The 20,471-nt window shown below is 32.6% G+C and overlaps 1 protein-coding gene across 1 annotated transcript; it reads left to right on the top strand.

Moving 5' to 3' along the window:
• The first annotated feature begins 2,332 nt into the window (after positions 1–2,332).
• LOC132549846 (uncharacterized) lies at positions 2,333–8,865 on the top strand. Its single transcript, XM_060213820.1, has 7 exons — positions 2,333–2,411; positions 3,303–3,839; positions 4,862–5,026; positions 5,239–5,439; positions 6,394–6,546; positions 8,098–8,202; positions 8,467–8,865. The coding sequence occupies exons 1-7, from the start codon at positions 2,333–2,335 to the stop codon at positions 8,766–8,768; spliced, it is 1,542 nt and encodes a 513-aa protein (XP_060069803.1). The 3' UTR covers positions 8,769–8,865.
• Positions 8,866–20,471: the final 11,606 nt, after the last annotated feature.

Below are 20,471 nucleotides of genomic sequence, written 5' to 3'. Positions count from 1 at the left end.
CTTTCCTTCTCTGCGATATATGGAATATAAATGATTACAGTTGAGTGCTGGTATATGATTAAAATTGTATCATGTCATGACGTAATATCTGTAGCTCTTATGCAACATAATGTTGGGAGAGGGCCTAGTAAGTTGTGTTATCTGTAGTTATTGTATATTGCAATGTCGGGAGAGGGCCTAGTAAGTTGTGTTATCTGTAGTTATTGTATATTGTAATGTTGGGAGAGGGCCCTGTAAGTTGTGTTGGGAAAGGGGCTGGTAAGTTATGTTATCTGTAGTTACTCTATATTGTAATGTTGTGACAGGGCCAGTAAGTTGTGTTATCTGTAGTTACTGTATATTGTAATGTTGGGAAAGGGCCTTGAAAGGTTATGTTATCTGTAGTTGTTGTGCAGTGCAATATTGGGAGAGGGCTTGGTAAGTTGTGTTGTCTGTAGTTATTGTGTATTGTAATGTTATGACAGGGCCTAGTAAGTTGTGTTATCTGTAGTTATTGTGTATTGTGATGTCTGGAGAGAGCATAGTAAGTTGTGTTATCTGTAGTTATTGTGTATTGTAATGTCGGGAGGAGAGCCTGGTAAGTTGTGTTATCTGTAGTTATTGTGTATTGTGATGTCGGAAGAGAGCCTAGTAAGTTGTGTTTTCTGTAGTTATTGTATACTGTAATGTTGTGACAGGGCCCAGTAAGTGGTGTTATCTGTAGTTAGTGTGTATTGTGATGTCGGGAGAGAGCCTGGTAAGTTGAAAGAACTTGTGCCCTTTGATCGAGTGTCAATAATATATGTTTGAATGTATAGTTTATGTTTTGTTTTTGTGTGAGATAATTTCTCTTCTAAATTTGTATCTAAATCGTTCTTAAAATAGGTTACAGCCATCGTAATTGTTATTCTTTGACAACAGACAATTTAAGATTTGACCCATTGGGTAGTAGCTGGTTGTGCTGGACAGTGTCGGTTTTTCTTCGCATGTTTCTTGGTTTGATATCTTTGCACTTTATCATTGTAGTCTGCTGGTGTTACATGACTACTGCTATCCGGTATTGCTCTGTAGGAGTCATTATGCACATTTGATCCCATGAATGCTTCTGACATTTTGGTTAATCAACTAAGAAAAGGCGTGAATATCATGATAAAAAATAGTGATTACAAACTTTAAATGTCAAAATTTATTATGGCCGGCCGGGCGCCACTAGCGGTGATCCAGAAAATCCTTGCAGAGTATGGCATGCACAGCTATGACCCATACTAAACTGTTCAAACTATTTCAAGGCGGTCCTTTCAGAATCTGTCTGAAATAGCTGTGACAAACTGTGAAATGAAAATTGGCTGCTGGTGGCCATACTGAATTTAGATTAAACCTCACAATATAGCACGCAAAACAAAGAGCAAGATGACATTGCTGCACTGGTTTATCAGAAAAGGTGGTAGCGAACTTTAAATATGTATATAATGGCTGCTGTACAGTTGGCCTTATTGAAACTCCGATGAAGCTCGAAATGGGTCACACACAACTAGAATAGAAAAACACTTGGTACATATGTTTAAATTCAGTGATTCTTCAAGTCAGAAGTTAAGCATATGTTCACATACGCTGCTCATCCGGATATCCCTGAAGCAGATCACTGCTTAAGAAAATTAGCAGAAAAAAAATGGTTTATGCGAATTACAAGTTTATTGGACAGACTGACTAATGGACCTCGGGCGAAAAAGTGATTTTAAATTCGTTAGTGCAACCTGGTTCTCAATGTCCTAGTCGCTCCTTCTGGTGCACCGGGATTTTGCACAAATTTCCGATCCATGGTCCATATAGATGTGTTATAGTGACTTACATTAGGTAACTATACTGTATATGTACACCGTGGGCCGAGAACTCGTGACAAGTCCCTGTGTCTCGGTCAGCATATAATACACTGGACAAAGAACTTATTGGCGATTATCCCAGTATTAATTACCGAAAAAATGACTTAGTAGCTCAAATCAATAAACCTCATCAGTATGACAGTTCCTTGTATTTACAGACATATTTCATCTTCTGTCTACCGTAGGCCTAATGGACACCACCAACAATATGATTTTCCTGCAAATTTTGCTGGTGTTCCAAAAGAAAATACGGCTATTGTGAAGCATAATATTCACGTACAGATTGCGCACTCTGATTCGTCTAAAATCAAAATCTAACATTTAATTAAGTGATTAAAAGAACAGTGCGGGAAAAGTTACCACCCTTAGAAGAACTCTTCCGTGAAGAAGGTAAACTTTTTCACGAAACCCTGCGGGCTGTCGTATAATTTTCATGTCACAATATACGCGGTTGATGTTGACATCACTTCAAAATGTCGTTGATCTTTGCTTTAGTGTGTGGAATTTCTGTAACTTTATTAGTTCCGTCAATATGTCAGCGAGAACATGCTGGTATGTAGATCTAGATGTATTGCTATGGTTTGTTGACTGCAAGGCTATTTATACACATCACGAAATCCCAACACATTTATAACTTTGATTTGTCTTGCATATTATGTTGTTGGTCAGTGATCAGTAATGAGTGACCACTATATTTATTTGATAACAGGTGATGTCTTGAACTTGTAGTTTGTATACATTATTATGATACAGTTATCGAGATTCTTCCCTTAAAACAATCAAACTCTCTGTAAAAGATTAGGATTATATAGGATCAACCAACTGTTGCAATCGCGATTGACAAGTTACGGAAGTTATTAATGTATCATACAAAACGCTGTGTAGTACACATATTAATAATACCTGATAAATGAAGACTTAGGATTGTCTTATCTCTGATATCCACTGATTAGATATATGTAAATATATATATATATATATTCTAGACACCACAACCAAATGGATTAATATATGATATTCAGTTAAAACATATGTTACAATACAGTATACAATTATAGGTGCAAATTCCATATGGATCAGATACCTGGACCCTAAAATGGGCAGGTACTTATTTTATTGTTGAATATATTAATGTAATATAAACGTACATGATCATGTTTTGGAATTTAAGTTCCTATGTTAATATTTTGTTTATATATTTATATATTATTATATACATTTTGATTTGTTTGCATTCAGTGATGATGTTTGCACATTGCCAACATCTTGTGCCACTGAACACATAACCAGAACCGTACTGACTTTAAAATGTTTTTAATAAAACAAATAAAACCAGCACTACATAAAATTGTGGTTATTTGACATTGTGTTCTAACTGAATAGAAAATGCAAATTGTATTTAAGACCACAACAACATTAATGAATGTTTATTATATTTTGTAGGTGTGTATGTAACACTGTATCCACCCATGAATGTATCTATTGGGTACATATCTGATGAGACTGCATATGTGTATTGGTTTGCACCTCCAGTTTACATACACGTGAAGTTTAATAACACATTTGGGGACCCAAATGAACCTGCACCCGGTAATATTGACAGTGATACAAACGGAGACACTGTGACAGAAGTGTTGGACAAACAAAAGGAAGTATCTTATACATACAATACAGAATCTGAAAACACCACAGATATTGTTTCAGTTGTGACAAATAACAGTTCCATGGAAACTGTAAACTCCAGTTCTGTTCAAGGCACAAATACAACGACAACTGGCTCAGAATCAACAAATTCTTCTTCAGCAGACTATACATCTACTCAGCATCAACACAATGTTACAATATGGACAGCGTGGACACCAAAGTATGTTCACTATAATGATTCTGAAGACAAACAACCCCTGGAAAAAAAAGATGTTGTCAATTTCCTCAGTGGACATTTGATAGGCTACATTGTGAAGTGGTGGCAAGATGGGTCAAGTATGTGTCCATTTTCCCCATGTTATGCATATTGACATTGCTTATACAGTATATAAAGAAGTTTTATTTGTAGTCATTTGGCCTTGTAGATAAAAATGCTATGTACAATATATATGTTTTTAAGTCACATAACTCTGGGGTCATTAAAATGGAATGATTTCTTTAAAGCTGTCTGTAACACTAACAGTTGTCAAAGTTTTGCAAATACTTGTAAATCTTCCTATTCTTCAGGCTTTTTGATAAAACAAAGAAATACTCTAATTTTAATTAGTTTCTTATAATATTCATCAATCATCAATTTATATTGTTTTCATTCCACAGTCTGGTTCTTCAAGATAGAAATTTATAAGTTCATTTGTTTATATCTGTGTACAGAAGAATATATCCCCACTTTAAATTCAGTTAATTTGCATTACATGTGTTTTAATAATATAACAAATTGTTGTCTAAGATATGTTAGATATTGTGATCCTGATATGGTGACGGCTTCATTTATGTAAATATGCAAAATAAAAGTCATATAGCTGACAAGTAAGCTATATGTAGGTGTATGTTTACATGCATGTAGTTCTGGGCATGGTAGTCATTTAATTCTGATACAGATCTTGGATATACTCTGTAGGTATGACATAATGGTACATATATTAAAAGACCAACTACTTTTCTGTATTCTCTGCAAAACGTTTTTGAAAGAAGCCTGTTACTGTAGTTGGAAACTTACAATATTCGTATATTTGTAGTATATATGAAGCTAACCTGTATTGAAGTGTAGGTAAAGATTTCATTAAATGTAATATTATGATAAGCCCAACCCTGAAGTTACATGTTAGCTCTTTATTGGCTGATTGCAGAATAAATTAGTTCATATTTTGCATGTAGTATATATAACACGGTTACTAATGATTGAAATGTAAGTGTGAAGAATTAGCACAAGTTAATGTCAGTTACATTGTCAAAAGCTGTTTCAAGAAACGGAAATGTTGTGATAGATACTGTCTATAATGTCATGTTGTGTATTTCAGCTAATTTTACTGAACAGCAAGTGAATCAGACTGTAACAGAGTTGCACCTTACAGAGTTGACCCCTAACACCACCTACAGAATAAATGTGTCTGCTGTGTATGATGGGAACAAGATTCTTACAGCCAATACATCTTATTTTACAACCAGCTTTGATACCACTAAATGTATGTAATTCATGTACATATATATATATATATATATATATATATGTATATATATAGTTACTTATATTATAGAAAATGGAACTCTAAAACCATAACTGTTTTTATGGACATAAATGCCTTTCTCATTCTTTTCTGACATGTGTAAATTTTTGTAAAATTTTATACTTTTTGACTTGCTGTATAGACCTAACCTACCTGGATTATTTTAACAGCTTGCCAATGTGACACATATGGAACAGTACCTGGACATTATGCCTGTAATTTCACCTCTCGCAAATGGTGCAAGTGTCGGTCTGGTTTTGGGGGCCTGTTTTGTGAGCAGTGTGCTGCAGGCTATTACAGGAATGCTGCAGGCTTGCCTTGTTGGAAATGTCCTTGTGATGATGATGCTTCCACAGGTTCCTGTCATTTTAGTAAGTCAAAACATTGTGGAAAATGCTTAATATTTTAGGTTGTTCACTTCAGCATCATTGTCATTATTTTAGCTTCTCTGTTTTCCTAAGTTATTCTGATATAATTTTACATGAAAATACATGAAATTAGTTCATGTTTTGAGGTCACAATTTGCTGAATTATACGAATATGAAACATATTAATCAAACTACTTTTTTGAGGAATAATGTACAGATCTTATGAAATGAAATATGAACAAGTCACACAGTTTATGTAGCCACTAGAAAGAAATGTGTAAATCTCATTGCTTTCCAAGTGAGAGTTGTCTCCCTGCAAATACAGTGTACCATAAATATATGTGTGGGGAAGTTAAATTGTCATAATAAGGATAAAGATGAAAAAAGGTATATTTAATATTATTATTAGTTTACTTAAATCATACTCTGTACCACTATGGTACCATACATTTACATACATAATACATTTACAACTGTATTAATACAAGTTCTTGACAGTATAACTGAAGAAAGACCTAGTTATTATTGTCCATGATTTTACATATATTGCCCAAAAATGATGACAAAAATATTGTTTCTGGAAAAAGTTGATCTATATGACAACTATCCAAGTGAAATAAAATACACTTTTGCTTGAGGACTTGGTCATCAGTTTGGACATAGATGTACGTGATGACCTACACAAGCCAGATAATTTTGTAAATTTGTTAATAAAGTGATGTAACATTTACCAAGGCTTTAGGCATATAAATCAGTTGTGTTGGTAATGAGTTTGTCAAGGCTGTACTGGTTATGCTGATTTCTTAACAAACTTAAATGTGTCTATACACCTTAAGTCTTTGAAAATGGCCATTGTATCATAATTAGATGTCCCTAACATTTAAGTACTTACTTGACCTGAGTGATAATTGTTAGAATATGATTTACATATGTGTATACCATGATTTTGTTTTGCAGAGGAAGAATTTCTTCATTGTGATGAATGTAAGCATGGATATGCTGGGAATCTATGTCATAAGTGTTCTGAAGGATATTTTCGGTATGGGTCCTCAGACTACTGTAAACCATGCGCCTGTAAAGGGAACAGTGACAAATGCAACCCATATACAGGTGAGATTATATAACTAGTAGGCATACAGGTCAGAACATATTGTCAGATGCTATTTAAGGTTATGAAACAGCAGTTAAATCTCCAAGAGCCAACATACCTTTAAGTTATTAAGTTATTATTGAAGGGCCAGGATGCCATATAGCCATCATGTTTTGTCTGTCACTGTGCATAAACTTTCCATTTAAATGACTTCTTCTCGATAGCTAATATGCCTGGGGTGCTGATATGCAACCTGTAGCATGATGAGGTGAAGGGCTGTCAAGTTTGTTAAAATTAATGACCTTGACTAATTTTCAAGGACACAGGGGTCAAATATGATAAAGTCTTTTAACAAGTTCTTTTCAATAAACAAAAAGCCCAGGGTGCTGATATTGGGCCTGTAACATACTGGGATGAAGGGCTAACAAGTTTGTTAATATTATTGACCATGACCGACCTTCAAGGTCATGGATCAAATATGTTAAGGTTTTTAAACTACTTCTCAATAACCAAAAGGTCCATGGTACTGATGTTGGACCTGTAGCAAGCAGGGATTGAGGGCTACCAAATTTTTTCCTATTACTGACCTTGAGCCACTTTCAAGGTCATCGTGATCAATTATGTCAAAATCTTTAAACAACTTCTTCTTAATAACAAAAAGGCTTAGGGTACTGATATTGGGCCTGTGGCATGCTGGGACGAAGGGTTACCAATTTTGTTTATGTGATTGACCTTTTCTCATTTTAAAGGTTACAGAGGTCAAATGTGTTAAAATCTTCAAACCAGCCCTTCGCAATAATAAAAAAGGTCCAGGCTGTTGATATTGGTTCTTTAACATAAATGGATGAAGAGCTATTGATTTATTAAAATAATTGACCCTGACCTTTAATCAAGTTCCCTTGGTTAAATGGTTTGAGATCTTAAAATTTCTTTTTCAACAAGCAATGTTTGTGTAGTAATGACATTTTTGTGTAGCAGCATTTATAAAGGATATGATTTCAAGTTTGCAGACAGTGTTTTTATGAACCAACATTGTCTTCTTTATAAGTTGTAGATTAGTTAAGCAATTTATTTTAGACCTATTTGGCCTCTTTGATATATATGTCTATAATAGTCAGGTGACCTTAAGGCCTGTGGGCCTCCTGTTTGTAAGATATACTTCATCCACATAGCTTCAGGAGGATGACATTTGATGTATACACAACCCTTTTGATAAGGAATTTAAAAAGAAGAATAATAGCTCCTACTATTGTCTATAGCTGGTTGCCAACATGTTTCTGTCTTATTGGTACTTTAAAGTTATAATTACCTGTAAGAACTGTATTTTTCATTTCAAAAACTTGTTTACTGAAGATTTTTTTTTGTTTAGTTCTAAGTGCTAAAAAATTCTGGTATTTTTTTCTGTTAGAAAAATCATAGTTTGTATCAATAATTTTAAATGATGTTAAAATAATGATTCTTCGAAATATTTACCACTGTCTCTAGAAAGGATAAGATGAAAAAAAGAAAATATGCATTTAGAGTGGTTTGAAATTTATTGTAACTAATCAAAATTGTTTTGTTTACTTCAGGAGAGTGTATTGACTGCAAATATAATACAACAGGTTTTTCTTGTGGTAAATGCAAGAAAGACTATGAAGGAGACCCTAATGTTCACAAAAATTGTACCCACAAAGGTAAACCATGTAATCTCAGAATGCTTCTCTTGTACAGATAATGATGTGTATTTTGCAGAACATGAAATTCATCCTTCATTAATGTTGATATAGAAGATCTCGATTTTCTCCTTTCTATCAATAAAGCTCCTGCACTGTCGTGTTTGGGAATGTTATGTATCACTTTTCATATCAATATAGATATAATAAAATTTTGTAATCATTACATACATATTTTAATACTTGTTGTGTATATACTTTCCTTATGTTTTTTTTGTGTTGTAGCGGATCTGAAGCCGAAATCAAAGTCAAACACAGTCATGATTGCATTGGTGTGTGTGTTAGTGGTGCTCATCCTCTCGGCCATCGCAGGAATCATCATTTATAGAAAGTGGAAGGACCATCCTGCAGCAAAACCATTTTGGACAGTAGAGCTGCAGGATGATCATGAAGGTGTTAATTTCAGTAGTGTTCCAGAAGATGACTTTCAAGCTCGTGTTGAAGACATGAACTTCTATGAAAAACATGATCAAAGCAAGTCCAAACGAGGGACAAAAAAGTATTCACCACTACGAGAAGATCTTTAGTTATTCTATGCAGTCAGAATAATGTGATGTGGTACTTGAATTACGGCCTCACCTATTTGTAGTTAATCTAGTCAGCTTGCTAAGGTATTCGACAATAGCCCCAACCTTTTCTATAGGAGAGAACTAAGGGTTTGCATCCTATCTTTAAGTACCAGTCGCATTACAGCAGGGGACTAAAGATTTGTACTTTGTCCATTGACACCGGCGTCAAGTCCATCAATCTGAAGGTCCCTTAGGCAATATTAGGGGCAATATTTCTGATACTCTCGCTCTTTACTGACATTATATTATAACAGATGAAGATGTTATGGATGACGGTGTATCATATACTAAAAATGGGTTGTTTTTCCCAAGATAAAGAGAGTTATGGCCCTTTGTTTCGTGTGTATGTTTTTGTACAGGGTATATATGTCTCATATTCAGGTGTTAGTTTTATAAGATTATCTCATGGAATGGCAAAGTGTTTTATACTGAAGGTAGGCCTCATGTTTCACCAAATAGAGTGTTATCTTAAACACTATAAACAGTTTTATGGTTTTTTGAATACAAGATACCAGATATGTGATAAATTCTGAAATATCAGTAATGATTTAAGTATTAATTTAAAATCAAAAACTTTTGTGTAAATTCATAATTAGGATTTCTGTTGTGATTGTTCAAAGCCATGTGATGCAAAATAGGCAATATTACACAAGTAAAATTTTCATTCCACATCATTCTTCTGTATGGAAATTTCAGCATTGACATAGATTACACTTGCTGTTAAACTTACAAATGTTTTCTAAGTGAATTTTCTCAATTAATGTTTTGTTGGCTTGAGGTTTGTAGGATGAATTCCAACATTCAGCATGATGGAGTCAGACACTATAATCTTTAATACTTTATCTTATGATGAAAACAAATGGTATTGGTTAAGAAATGCTTATCTCAATTAATCTAGTGCTGAATTTTAAGATAAAAAAAGGTTTCTCTAAGTGTTTAAATTGCTTACTCCATTATTATCACCGCTTTGTTTATGTTGGCTTATTAAATATTTTGTCTTTAGAAGCAAATTGTCACATCTGAGTCACAGAAATACTACTGCAATAAAGACAGTGTTTTTCTATCACTAGATGACCACTAAAAATAAAATAGCATCGCCTTTTTTTGTACACAATTTTGTACATAGAGTGTAACACTTTATAGGTGTAAATGTATATGTAAGAGTTCATTAATCATTTATCAGTTAAAGCTATATCAAATTAAAGTTATTTACCAGTACATATTTAAAGACTTATTGAGAGATTGTCCTCATCAGATTTGTTTGTAAATCAAGGAATGATGTTTGAACACTACTTTGTTCTATACTTGTGATACAGTGGGGATTAAGACTATGAAATAATATTGTTGGGACCAATTTTTTAATCATCATGAGGAAAACTTATATTCAGAACCATATTTGTGTTGTCTGGTAGTAACAATCCAAGGCCACCAGGGTTGGTTTCTAATAGGAAGTAGAAAATCTTACCATTTACCCAGTTTTTTCTTGTGTACCTCGATTACTTCCCTGCTACAGTTATAGGCCAGCATCCAACAGAGGAACAAAACTATTAATTTAATATATGCATATATAACTTGTTTTTAATTTTTTTTAAATTACATGTCTGTATTCTGATAGGCTGTTTGCAACTTTGATTGTTTGCACAATTGTCCATGACAATTATGTCTTGACACCAATGTTCTTCCAATTGGTGATATACCAGTCTTGTTTTGTCAATAAAGATCAGAATGTGGTGCTATACAGGAAGCCCACTTTTTTATCCCATCGGGGAGTGGATGGAGACAAAAGATTTACTTTGTGTATTAGTTCAGTTTTTAGGTCACCTGAAACAAAGTCTCAAGGTGACAACTTATTATGATCCCCTTTTGTCCGCTTTTGTGCATCATAAACTTTAAACATTATCGACTTCATCTAGAAAACTTCTCAAATGATTTCAATGAAATTTTACAAAAAACTACCATGTCAAAATTGTAAATTATATGGTCCCCAACCCCTGGGGCTTGAGGGGCGGTGCCAGAAAGTGTCAAATTGATCGAAATTTCAAAAATCTTCTGCTCAAATAGGAGGTATAGTTAGGACTAGGTACTCTTCACAGGCTTAACCAAATTTGTAAATTTCATGGCTCCAGGGTCTCACATTATCCCTTGGGAAGGGGGTAAATTTATGTATAGTTTATAAAGGAAAATTAGATTTCTGAGCATTTGTTTATTTTCTTTTGGAAAATAGTTCAAACTTGGTTAGAATTATCACTATAAGATGACAGTTTGATGAGATGCGCATATTGAACTCGGTTGACCCCAGGCAATTACGGACGGGCCCAAAAATTGGTCCTATTGACTGAAATTTCAAAGATGTTCCACTGTTCATGGATGGAAGATTTTCTAATCTTCCATAGGAAAATTTGATTTTTGAGTTTAATTTTTTTTTAATTCAAACTTGGTTGGAAGCCTTTGTATAGAACACCAGTTAACATTATGCACAGTTTACATTTTCATTATGTATACAATGTAGTTAAAGTTATCTATCTTACTTTTTTTTAACAAAATTATTTCTATGAAGAACATTGTAACTTGGGTGAGCATTAAGGCCCTTAGGCCTCCTGTTTTGTTTCAGCTATTTTTTACCAGGAAATTTAATTTTTAATTTGCCCTTTTTGTCCATGAACTTGGAAGGTAAATTTAATATGGAAGTAAAAATGGGTGAAATGAAAATGAGGTGAATTTGTGTAAAATAGTTCAAGCAAGGACAAAAACAACACAGGATGAAAATACCCCAGTATGCAGCATTGTAAATATCAAGCCTGTGACTTTGTTTCTGACCAAACAAATAATTTTTTAAGTTGGAATAAATGTCAGTAATTGTATTGATATCATTGTTGTGATCACTGTCGTTATTGTTTTGTATTTTATTTGAAATCTTTGTAGTTTGATAATTTTGAAATATCTTATGGCTATCAAATGTTGTAATGTTTATAGAGATAATAGTATTAATTTTCTTGTTTTTATCCAATTAATTATGATTTGTTACAAGTAAAATCAAACCTTATTGTGTTCTTTTAAGATGTTAAATTATGTAGATAGCAATAAAGTGTAAAATATTTTTAATCATTTGATGATTGTTCAATTGAAATAGTTTTTCAACATCTTTGGTTTAAGATGTTTATCGCAACAAATATTATATGTAAAATTCCTTAAATGTGATTCATTTTCTGTTGCGTAAATATTTGTCAATATGAAACATTTTAGAAAGATTTTCTGTTGATACTGAAAATGTTTCTAGTGTAGGTGTATTTGCCCTTCTTAGTATGAAAAATTTCACACAGGATTTCAATTGATACTACATATGTTTCTATTGGAAGATTTTTTTTATTAATGCTAAATGTGTTCGAGGTTTAACCACACTATGAATTTTCTTTGCAGTTTGGGTTATTCTTTGATAAAAATGTGTTTTAAACATTTAAGAATTCCGTCCTATTTTGATTTAGATTGTAGATATAACAGGTTAAGTCTACAAGAGCCCAGTGAATTATAGACCTCTGGGATACACATTAAGAATTATTGGAATTTTTTTAAAACAAAATTTAAATTTGTGACCACTTCTATTATTTGTTTCTGAGAGGTCTAAAAAATGAGTTTTTACTGGATATAAACCCATGCAGGAAATCTCTATTACAGTGAGATACCTTTGAGTGAAGCATGGTTAGTTTGCTTATAATTGGTCTCAGGATGAATCTTCTTGTGGTCCCTACGTTTTCAATGGTACTGTGTAATATTCATTACCAGGCAATTTGCTGTATAAAACTCAACATATCATTTTAGTTTCATGATCATGCTATTCTAATTGAATGATTGACATTAATTTACAAAAATTACTGTTTAATTTCATCATATTTCTGTGTAATATTCCACTTTCTGATGTGACTTCCCTGTAAAATGTGTTCTGTAATTTTGTAAATAAATATAAGTGAACATGCTTGCATATACAGAGCAATGTTAATTGAAGGAAAACAAGTTTGATATGGAAGAAATAATCTTGCTTAGTAATGTGTATCATTATGACAAATCAGAAGTGAGATGTAACCTTGTTTTATGAGCTTGATATTTCATTTTGTCTGTGCTTTTACAGCACATCATTCTTTTGTCTAATTTGGGCAATCATTGCTTGCTCATTGTACATTGTACTTAAAAAACATTTTTTATCTTTTTAGACACTTTTCACCAATACTAGGTATACGCTTCACTAATATGTAAATGCCCCATATACATGTCCATCTACATATATATATATATATATATATATATATATATATATATATACTCACAAACCCTTGCATTCATATTTAGTATTAACATGCCACATCAGATTTCATGCCATTTAAACTTCTTTGAAGTGTTTACCAAATTAGAGTGTCTGTTTTTATGAAGGCATATTAGTCAGAAAAAATGTCAAACATGATATGTTAAAGTTGATCCATTGATTTTACATTCTAAATTTCACACCAGAAATGGTAATAATAATTTGACATTAAGTAGATGATTAATAATTAATTAACAAGATGATGTGATTTGAAATTACACAGGCAGAGATTGGTCTATATTACATTCCATGTTTTTGTATTTCATCACACCAACAAATATGTGCAGTGACTGAACATGATAACACTAATAACCTGATATAACTCTAATAACCTGATATAACACTACAGTAACCTGATATAACAATATAGTGACCTGATATAACACTACAGTAACCTGATATAACACTACAGTAACCTGATATAACATTACAGTAACCTGATATAACACTACAGCGACCTGATATAACACTACAGTGACCTGATATAACACTACAGTGACCTGATATAACACTGCAGTAACCTGATATAACACTACAGTAACCTGATATAACACTACAGTAACCTGATATAACACTACAGTGACCTGATTTAACACTACAGCAACCTGATATAACACTACAGTAACCTGATATAACACTACAGTGACCTGATATAACAATATAGTGACCTGATATAACACTACAGTAACCTGATATAACACTACAGTGACCTGATATAACACTACAGTAACCTGATATAACACTACAGTGACCTGATATAACACTACAGTAACCTGATATAGCACTACAGTAACACTACAGTAACCTGATATAACACTACAGTAACCTGATATAACACTACAGTAATCTGATATAACACTACAGTAACCTGATATAACACTACAGTAACCTGATATAACAATATAGTGACTTGATATAACACTACAGTAACCTGATATAACACTACAGTAACCTGATATAGCACTACAGTAACACTACAGTAATCTGATATAACAATATAGTGACTTGATATAACAATATAGTGACTTGATATAACAATATAGTGACTTGATATAACAATATAGTGACTTGATATAACTCTATATAATGCTACTTCATATTGTATTTGCTTTCTTTTTTTTTATGTTGATATGTTTGTGATCTCAGTTTAATTCGCAGGGTAGTGAATGTAAGGGTAATGAATGATTGTTATAGTGATATTCTCAAAGATGAGGAAGTAAGAAATTGATTAAAAACTCTGATGCAGTACATTTTTGTATTCTTTATGTTTATTTCTTTCAAATTTAGAAATGAATTATTCTGGTTTAGCAAATAATGATAATGATAAAAATATGTTCAAACTTTACTTTGATTACAAAAATATGTAATTCTTATGTTGAAGAATAACCTGTGCATGGTTTCTCAGAATTTAAATAAGCAGAAACTTGTGGTTCCAAGGATGTAAAGAGAAAAAAATTTAAATCTAAGTATTTGTACACTCAGCCAAAACAGTTTTTGTTAGTAAGTTCCTCTCTGCAAAGTGGAAATATTTATTTCACTTTTAGCAAAATGTTATAGATATAATTGTGGTTTAGTGAGTAAATAATGATTGCTAGGATAGAAAAATCTGAAAAAGGTTTATGCATCATGAATAACTATCAAGGCAACTGATAATCTGATATTACCCGGTATTAGAAATACAAAAAATATTTCTTATTTTATACATATCATTATGTATTTATTTTTATAGCTGATTTTTTTGACATGATGCTGTTGTGATAAGAAAACAGAATTAGACATTTGACTGTTATACAATTGTATATCATCAGTATGTGTGTGAGTACAATAAGAGTATTATAGTAACATACAATCTGGAGTGAATTCTTAATGACATGTATTCTTGCTTACTTTTTGAATTCACTTGCTTGATGGACAAATTCATTTTATAGCAATTAAGTGTTGGTAGTTCACGAAATATTGATGTGATATGAAAATATGGTTTGAATGGATTTTGTCCATATTTTTGTCAAATTTCCTGGAGAACAACCAGGATAAAACTAAAGATATGGCTACTGACCTGCAAAGTAAAGTTCAACAGTTACAATCAATGGGTTACAATGTACGTGTGATAACTGTAACTCTTTGATTACAGTGTTAGGTTTGTTCCCATTTACTTTGTAATGTGGAATATTATAACATCTGATATTTTTACAACTGATTCTAAGACATCTCATTAGGTGTCATGCATGTGACTAGTTGCTAGAATGTGATGTCCTTTACCGATTACTGTGCCTGTGTATTTTATTGTACAATATCAATCTTGCCTTCCAAAGTCGTGTATATAATGACTTCATTCAAATAAAGACGAATATATTGACAAATCTTAACAATTCTATACATATATTTTTCTTCACGCTAGTCTTTAGAAATGGTTACAGTGGATTAATCAACAGCACTGATGTTTTGGAAAGCTCTACATCAAATATATCAAAAGTAGTTATAAATAACGTTCTGGTTGATGTATATATATGTGAATTACCTGTGCTAGGATTTATACAGTGCCTTGTAAAAATATATATCCGTACGTACTTTCTATTGCATTATCGATGCTTTTTAATGTGCATATGATCAGAATAAACACACATTGTGGTGTAGCTGAGTGTGTACTTTTCTGTAGCGAAGAATTCATGATAGTATGTTAACCAATTCATACTGAACATGCGAGATGGTGTTTCAGTAGGGCTTGCTTTGTTAAGAGACATTCAAAGTATTTCACAATGTATCATGTACTTTAAACAAATCAATTTTCAATGTAATTTGTGCTATCTGACTTGCCCCAATATGCATACAACTGAAAAACTTGTTGAATGTGACGGTTTCTTAAATAAGGTAAGGAGGCATAAATCAAGGAAAATCAGTGGCTAGAGCTATCATTTCCTTGTTACTAGAATGAAATATATCATAAAGAAAAATCACACGATATGAAATATACTAAAAAAACTTTACCTTCTGAGTTTTGTATAAAAATTAAAACAAGGTTACGAGAGATCCATCAAAAGAAGTATTACTAGAGGAGTGAAAACGTTTCTGAAATAGGATATTCAGCAATCAACACAAAAAGTGACCATCAAACAGGAATAGAAAGTATGGGGAAGAAATGTTCTCCACTAAAAGGCTCAAATGCTATATGAATTCACCCTCGTTGGCCAGGCATACTGTGACTAACAGTCATCTGTACTCAAAAGTGGTAAAATAGTCATTTGAATAAAAACGGGGGGGGGGGGGGGGGGGGGGGGGGGGGGCAAGCTCAGTAGATAGTGACCCATGTTAGGTCAGCCTGATAATGTCATCTCAAGGAATTGAAAAATTAGAGCCAATGAGATACGAACTGTCTCAAGGGTGTGTGAAACTTCCCTATTGCTATTGGAATGTAAGTGACTGTTACCTGTTGTGAGGATCCAGATTCCCTGATGATAAACTAGAGACTGTCAAAGACTTCTGTTTTAAAGTCATAAATAGCGTGAAGAAAAAGTGTTGTAGCAACGTTGGGGAAAACTATCAGTACAATGGGTAAATATTGTTCTCAATGACATAACTTAAAATCTCTAAAAATTTAGTATTAGATATAACATAGAACGATGAACAATACATTGTAGGGGCTGTCATCCCTCTATAACTTAAAACAATATTACAGAACATAAACCATAGGAAGCCATTACGTTGTCAGTTTGATTGCATTAATACATTTTCTTCGGCAAAGCGAGAAGCTTTCCAAAGGAGGAAAAAACATCCTCATTGATATATATCCCTAATATTTCACATGATGACCTTATCTTCGGTTACTGTACTCGGGGTATCATATTCCGACAAAACGTTAATACGGAACAGCAATGTTACAGCTCGGATAAGAACGAAGTAAGGTGGTAAATTAGTATACATTATTACAATGCAACAAAACTTAAAAAGTAAATGCAAGAACAAAACGGAAACTACAAATTATATGCAAAATAACTGTTTATAGGACCAAATAATAATAATGATACAAATAATAATAGAAAACAGGTTTTAAAGAATGATGGGAATTTTGTGCTTCATCGACATGACGCCATGAATATCTATCTTCAAATTAACTTTGCATAACAAAACCAGTGACAGTCTAACAAATTTCACTACACTATTGAGCGTATTCCAAAACGTCGACTTGCCGACGGAAGCAAATACATATATATGTACTAAGCTAATGGTTATTAACCTGTTACCTAAATTTCGTCATTTCTTTAAAACAAGGGAAAGTATTCCGAAACATTTTCCTTGGGTTGCTTTGTATACATCGAAGTTCTTGTATCACAACCTGTAGGACAAGAAATTAGGGTTTTACCACATCGGAGTGGAAATCGTTCGGGTCCCAGGTCAACAAAAAAAAAAAAAAAAAAAACAAACAAACAAACAAACAAAGCACAGACATGTTAAGAGAATTCTAATTCAAAATTAAATTTGATGAAACCATGGTAACATGTAAACAAACGAAATACTTACCTAGAGACTCTTAAAAAAATCAAGAAATACCAACACGGCAATATAATCATAATTCAAAATCATATTCCATAAAACTAGGGCAAAATATGAACAAAAGAAAGATTTAAACGGAGACTCGTGAAAAAGTACAATGAAAATCATACCAGGTGTTTCAGAAGAGCAAGCTTCTCAATTATGAACAAGGTATACAACGACGGAACCAACAGGCAAACTAAAGAGTGTCAAACACTCCAGCTTCTTGTCGTACAAAGAAATAGAATATTTCTCGGAGATCACTATGGCGATAATAAAACTTCCACATAATTGTCATCAACCTGCATCTTTTGAACCGAGTAAAAAGCACAAGAATAATAAAACAAAGTGTCGCGAAAGAATAAGTGTCTTCTGCTTCATTACGACACCGATGTAAATATTGGCCAATCCAAGTAACATTCTGAAATGAGACCAAGGTTTACAACAACGGAACCAACAGGCAAATTAACGAGCATCAAACAAAAATGCTAAGACATGTATCAAAACAAATGGATTTGTAAGTAAATATTTTCCTATATCGCGGTCAGCGAGGCAAGGCTGTCCGGCTGCACCAATTTTGTATATTCTTCAGGCGGAACCACTGGCATGCGCCATTAGAGCGAACCCAAATATAAAAGGAATCAAATTACCTGATAATACAGAAACTGCAATAAATATGTTTGCAGACGATACGCAACTCCTTGAATCTGACGAACAATCAATTGAAGAATCATTCAGAGTGCTTAATGTATATCAATCAGCGTCTGGTTCAAGAATTAATTTAGAAAAAACTACCGGAATATATTTAGGTAGATGGAAGAATAAAGAACCCGTATACAGCAATATCTCATGGACACAAAAACATGTAAAAACATTAGGTGTACATCACGGTTATAATATAGATAATAATGCGATATGGGAAGAGAAAATAAAGAAAATCAAAGCATGTATACAAGTATGGAAAAGTAGACATTTAACTTTATATGGCAAGAGTCTAATTATAAGATCTCTTATCTTTTCCTTAATTGCCTTTGAGACAGAAGCTCGAGGTATACCTGAAAAGTATATTAAAAGTATTAATTCGTTAATTTGGAATTTTGTTTGGAACGGAAGAAAAGACTTAGTGAATCGTAAAATATTATCAAAGCATTATCATGAAGGAGGTATGAATATTATAGATGTGAAAGATTTTGTTTTTAGTATACAGGTAAAATCTATGTACAAAATATTAAAAAGTGACACTGATACATGGAACGCGATAGGCAAACACTGGCTTAGGTCTTTGGATGACAAATACAGAATCGAGTTTTTTGTTTGTAAACTATCGGACATACGTACGTTGAACCTATCCAACTTTCCATTGTTTTATAAAAAACTGTTAGAATCATGGTCAACATATCAGAAATTAAATTTAAGACATGTAAACAGAAACGAGATTCTTAAACAACCGCTATTCGGTAACCACTTTATTCAATTTAATGAAAAACCTTTATTTTTTACCTCATTTACGAAAAGTGGCATCTGTACAGTCAACGATATATGGGATGTACAAAACAAGAATTTTAAAAAAGACCGTGATATATACTCTTTGTTAACAGATAAGCGAAATTGTATGTCTGAGTTATCGAGATTAAAAAATGCTTTTCCAATAGTATGGTTAGATGAGTTAAAGGGGAACAACAGAGAGAACAATGATTATTTATACCCTATTATTGATAGTAACCTAAATATTATTGGAAGAGATGGGAAACCGCTCACTATGAGAAAATTAAAACCTAAAATCATCATGAATACACTGAATAAAAATCTGACACCGAATTGCAAATTGAAATGGGAACAAACTTTTCAAAAACAATTTGACTGGGAACTGGTTTGGGATAACATAGAATTAACATTTACGACAACACAGATGAAGGAATTGCAATGGAAATGTATACACAACGTCATTTATACTGAAGTAAAAATAAGTAAATTTAGTAATTCAGACGGAAAATGTCATTTTTGTAAGACAGAATTAGAGGATATTTTACATCTTTTCTTCTCGTGTAACGTTGTAAAATCTGTCCTTATTCAATGCAGAAATAAAATATTTGTGAAGTTCCCAAGTTTTAGGAATGAACTTTTGACTCCAGAAATATTAGCTCTGGGCTATCTGGAAAAAGGTATCTTTTCTATTTTATTTAATAGTGCGCTAATTGCATTCAAATGGACAATGTGGAAATGTAGAAATGATATAAAACATAATAGTATTAAATATAGTATCAATCAAATGCAGAAGAAAGTTCAATCAGTAATAGTTAGCAATCTAATTTTATATGTAAAGTCCAATAAAAAGAAAACATTGCCTATTGAATATGCACAAAATATACTTAATAAGATACTAGATCAATGAAAGAGGCATTCTTTTATTACAAGTTAAATGTCAAGCTATGTTTAAACATATATATTGAATAAACAACTCATTTGTAAAGAACAGGATTACAATTAAAAGTATAAAACGAGCACTGTGATGAAGAGAAAAAAAAAAAAAAAAAAGAGTTGATGTGACGTGATTTGAGAAGTTCCAAAACATGTAATATAACACTTGTTAATTCTCTTATGCATCTGTTGTGTAGTTAAAAAATTAGACTAATTATCATATATCATATATGTCTATGATTAGGATCTGTTATGTATACCGTTCTTTTGTGTATCTTAATATTTGTGACTTGTAACCGATGATAACGCAATCTGTCTGTCGTCCGCATGTTTATCGTTTCATTTTTCATGGAAGGCCGTAT

Source organism: Ylistrum balloti, unplaced genomic scaffold, assembly GCF_031769215.1.
Source record: "Ylistrum balloti isolate Yb309-2 unplaced genomic scaffold, AGI_CSIRO_Ybal_v1 Utg370078, whole genome shotgun sequence".
Lineage (NCBI taxonomy): Eukaryota > Metazoa > Mollusca > Bivalvia > Pectinida > Pectinidae > Ylistrum > Ylistrum balloti.
Note: the sequence above shows the minus strand (reverse complement) of the source record. Positions and strands in the feature narration are given on the sequence as shown.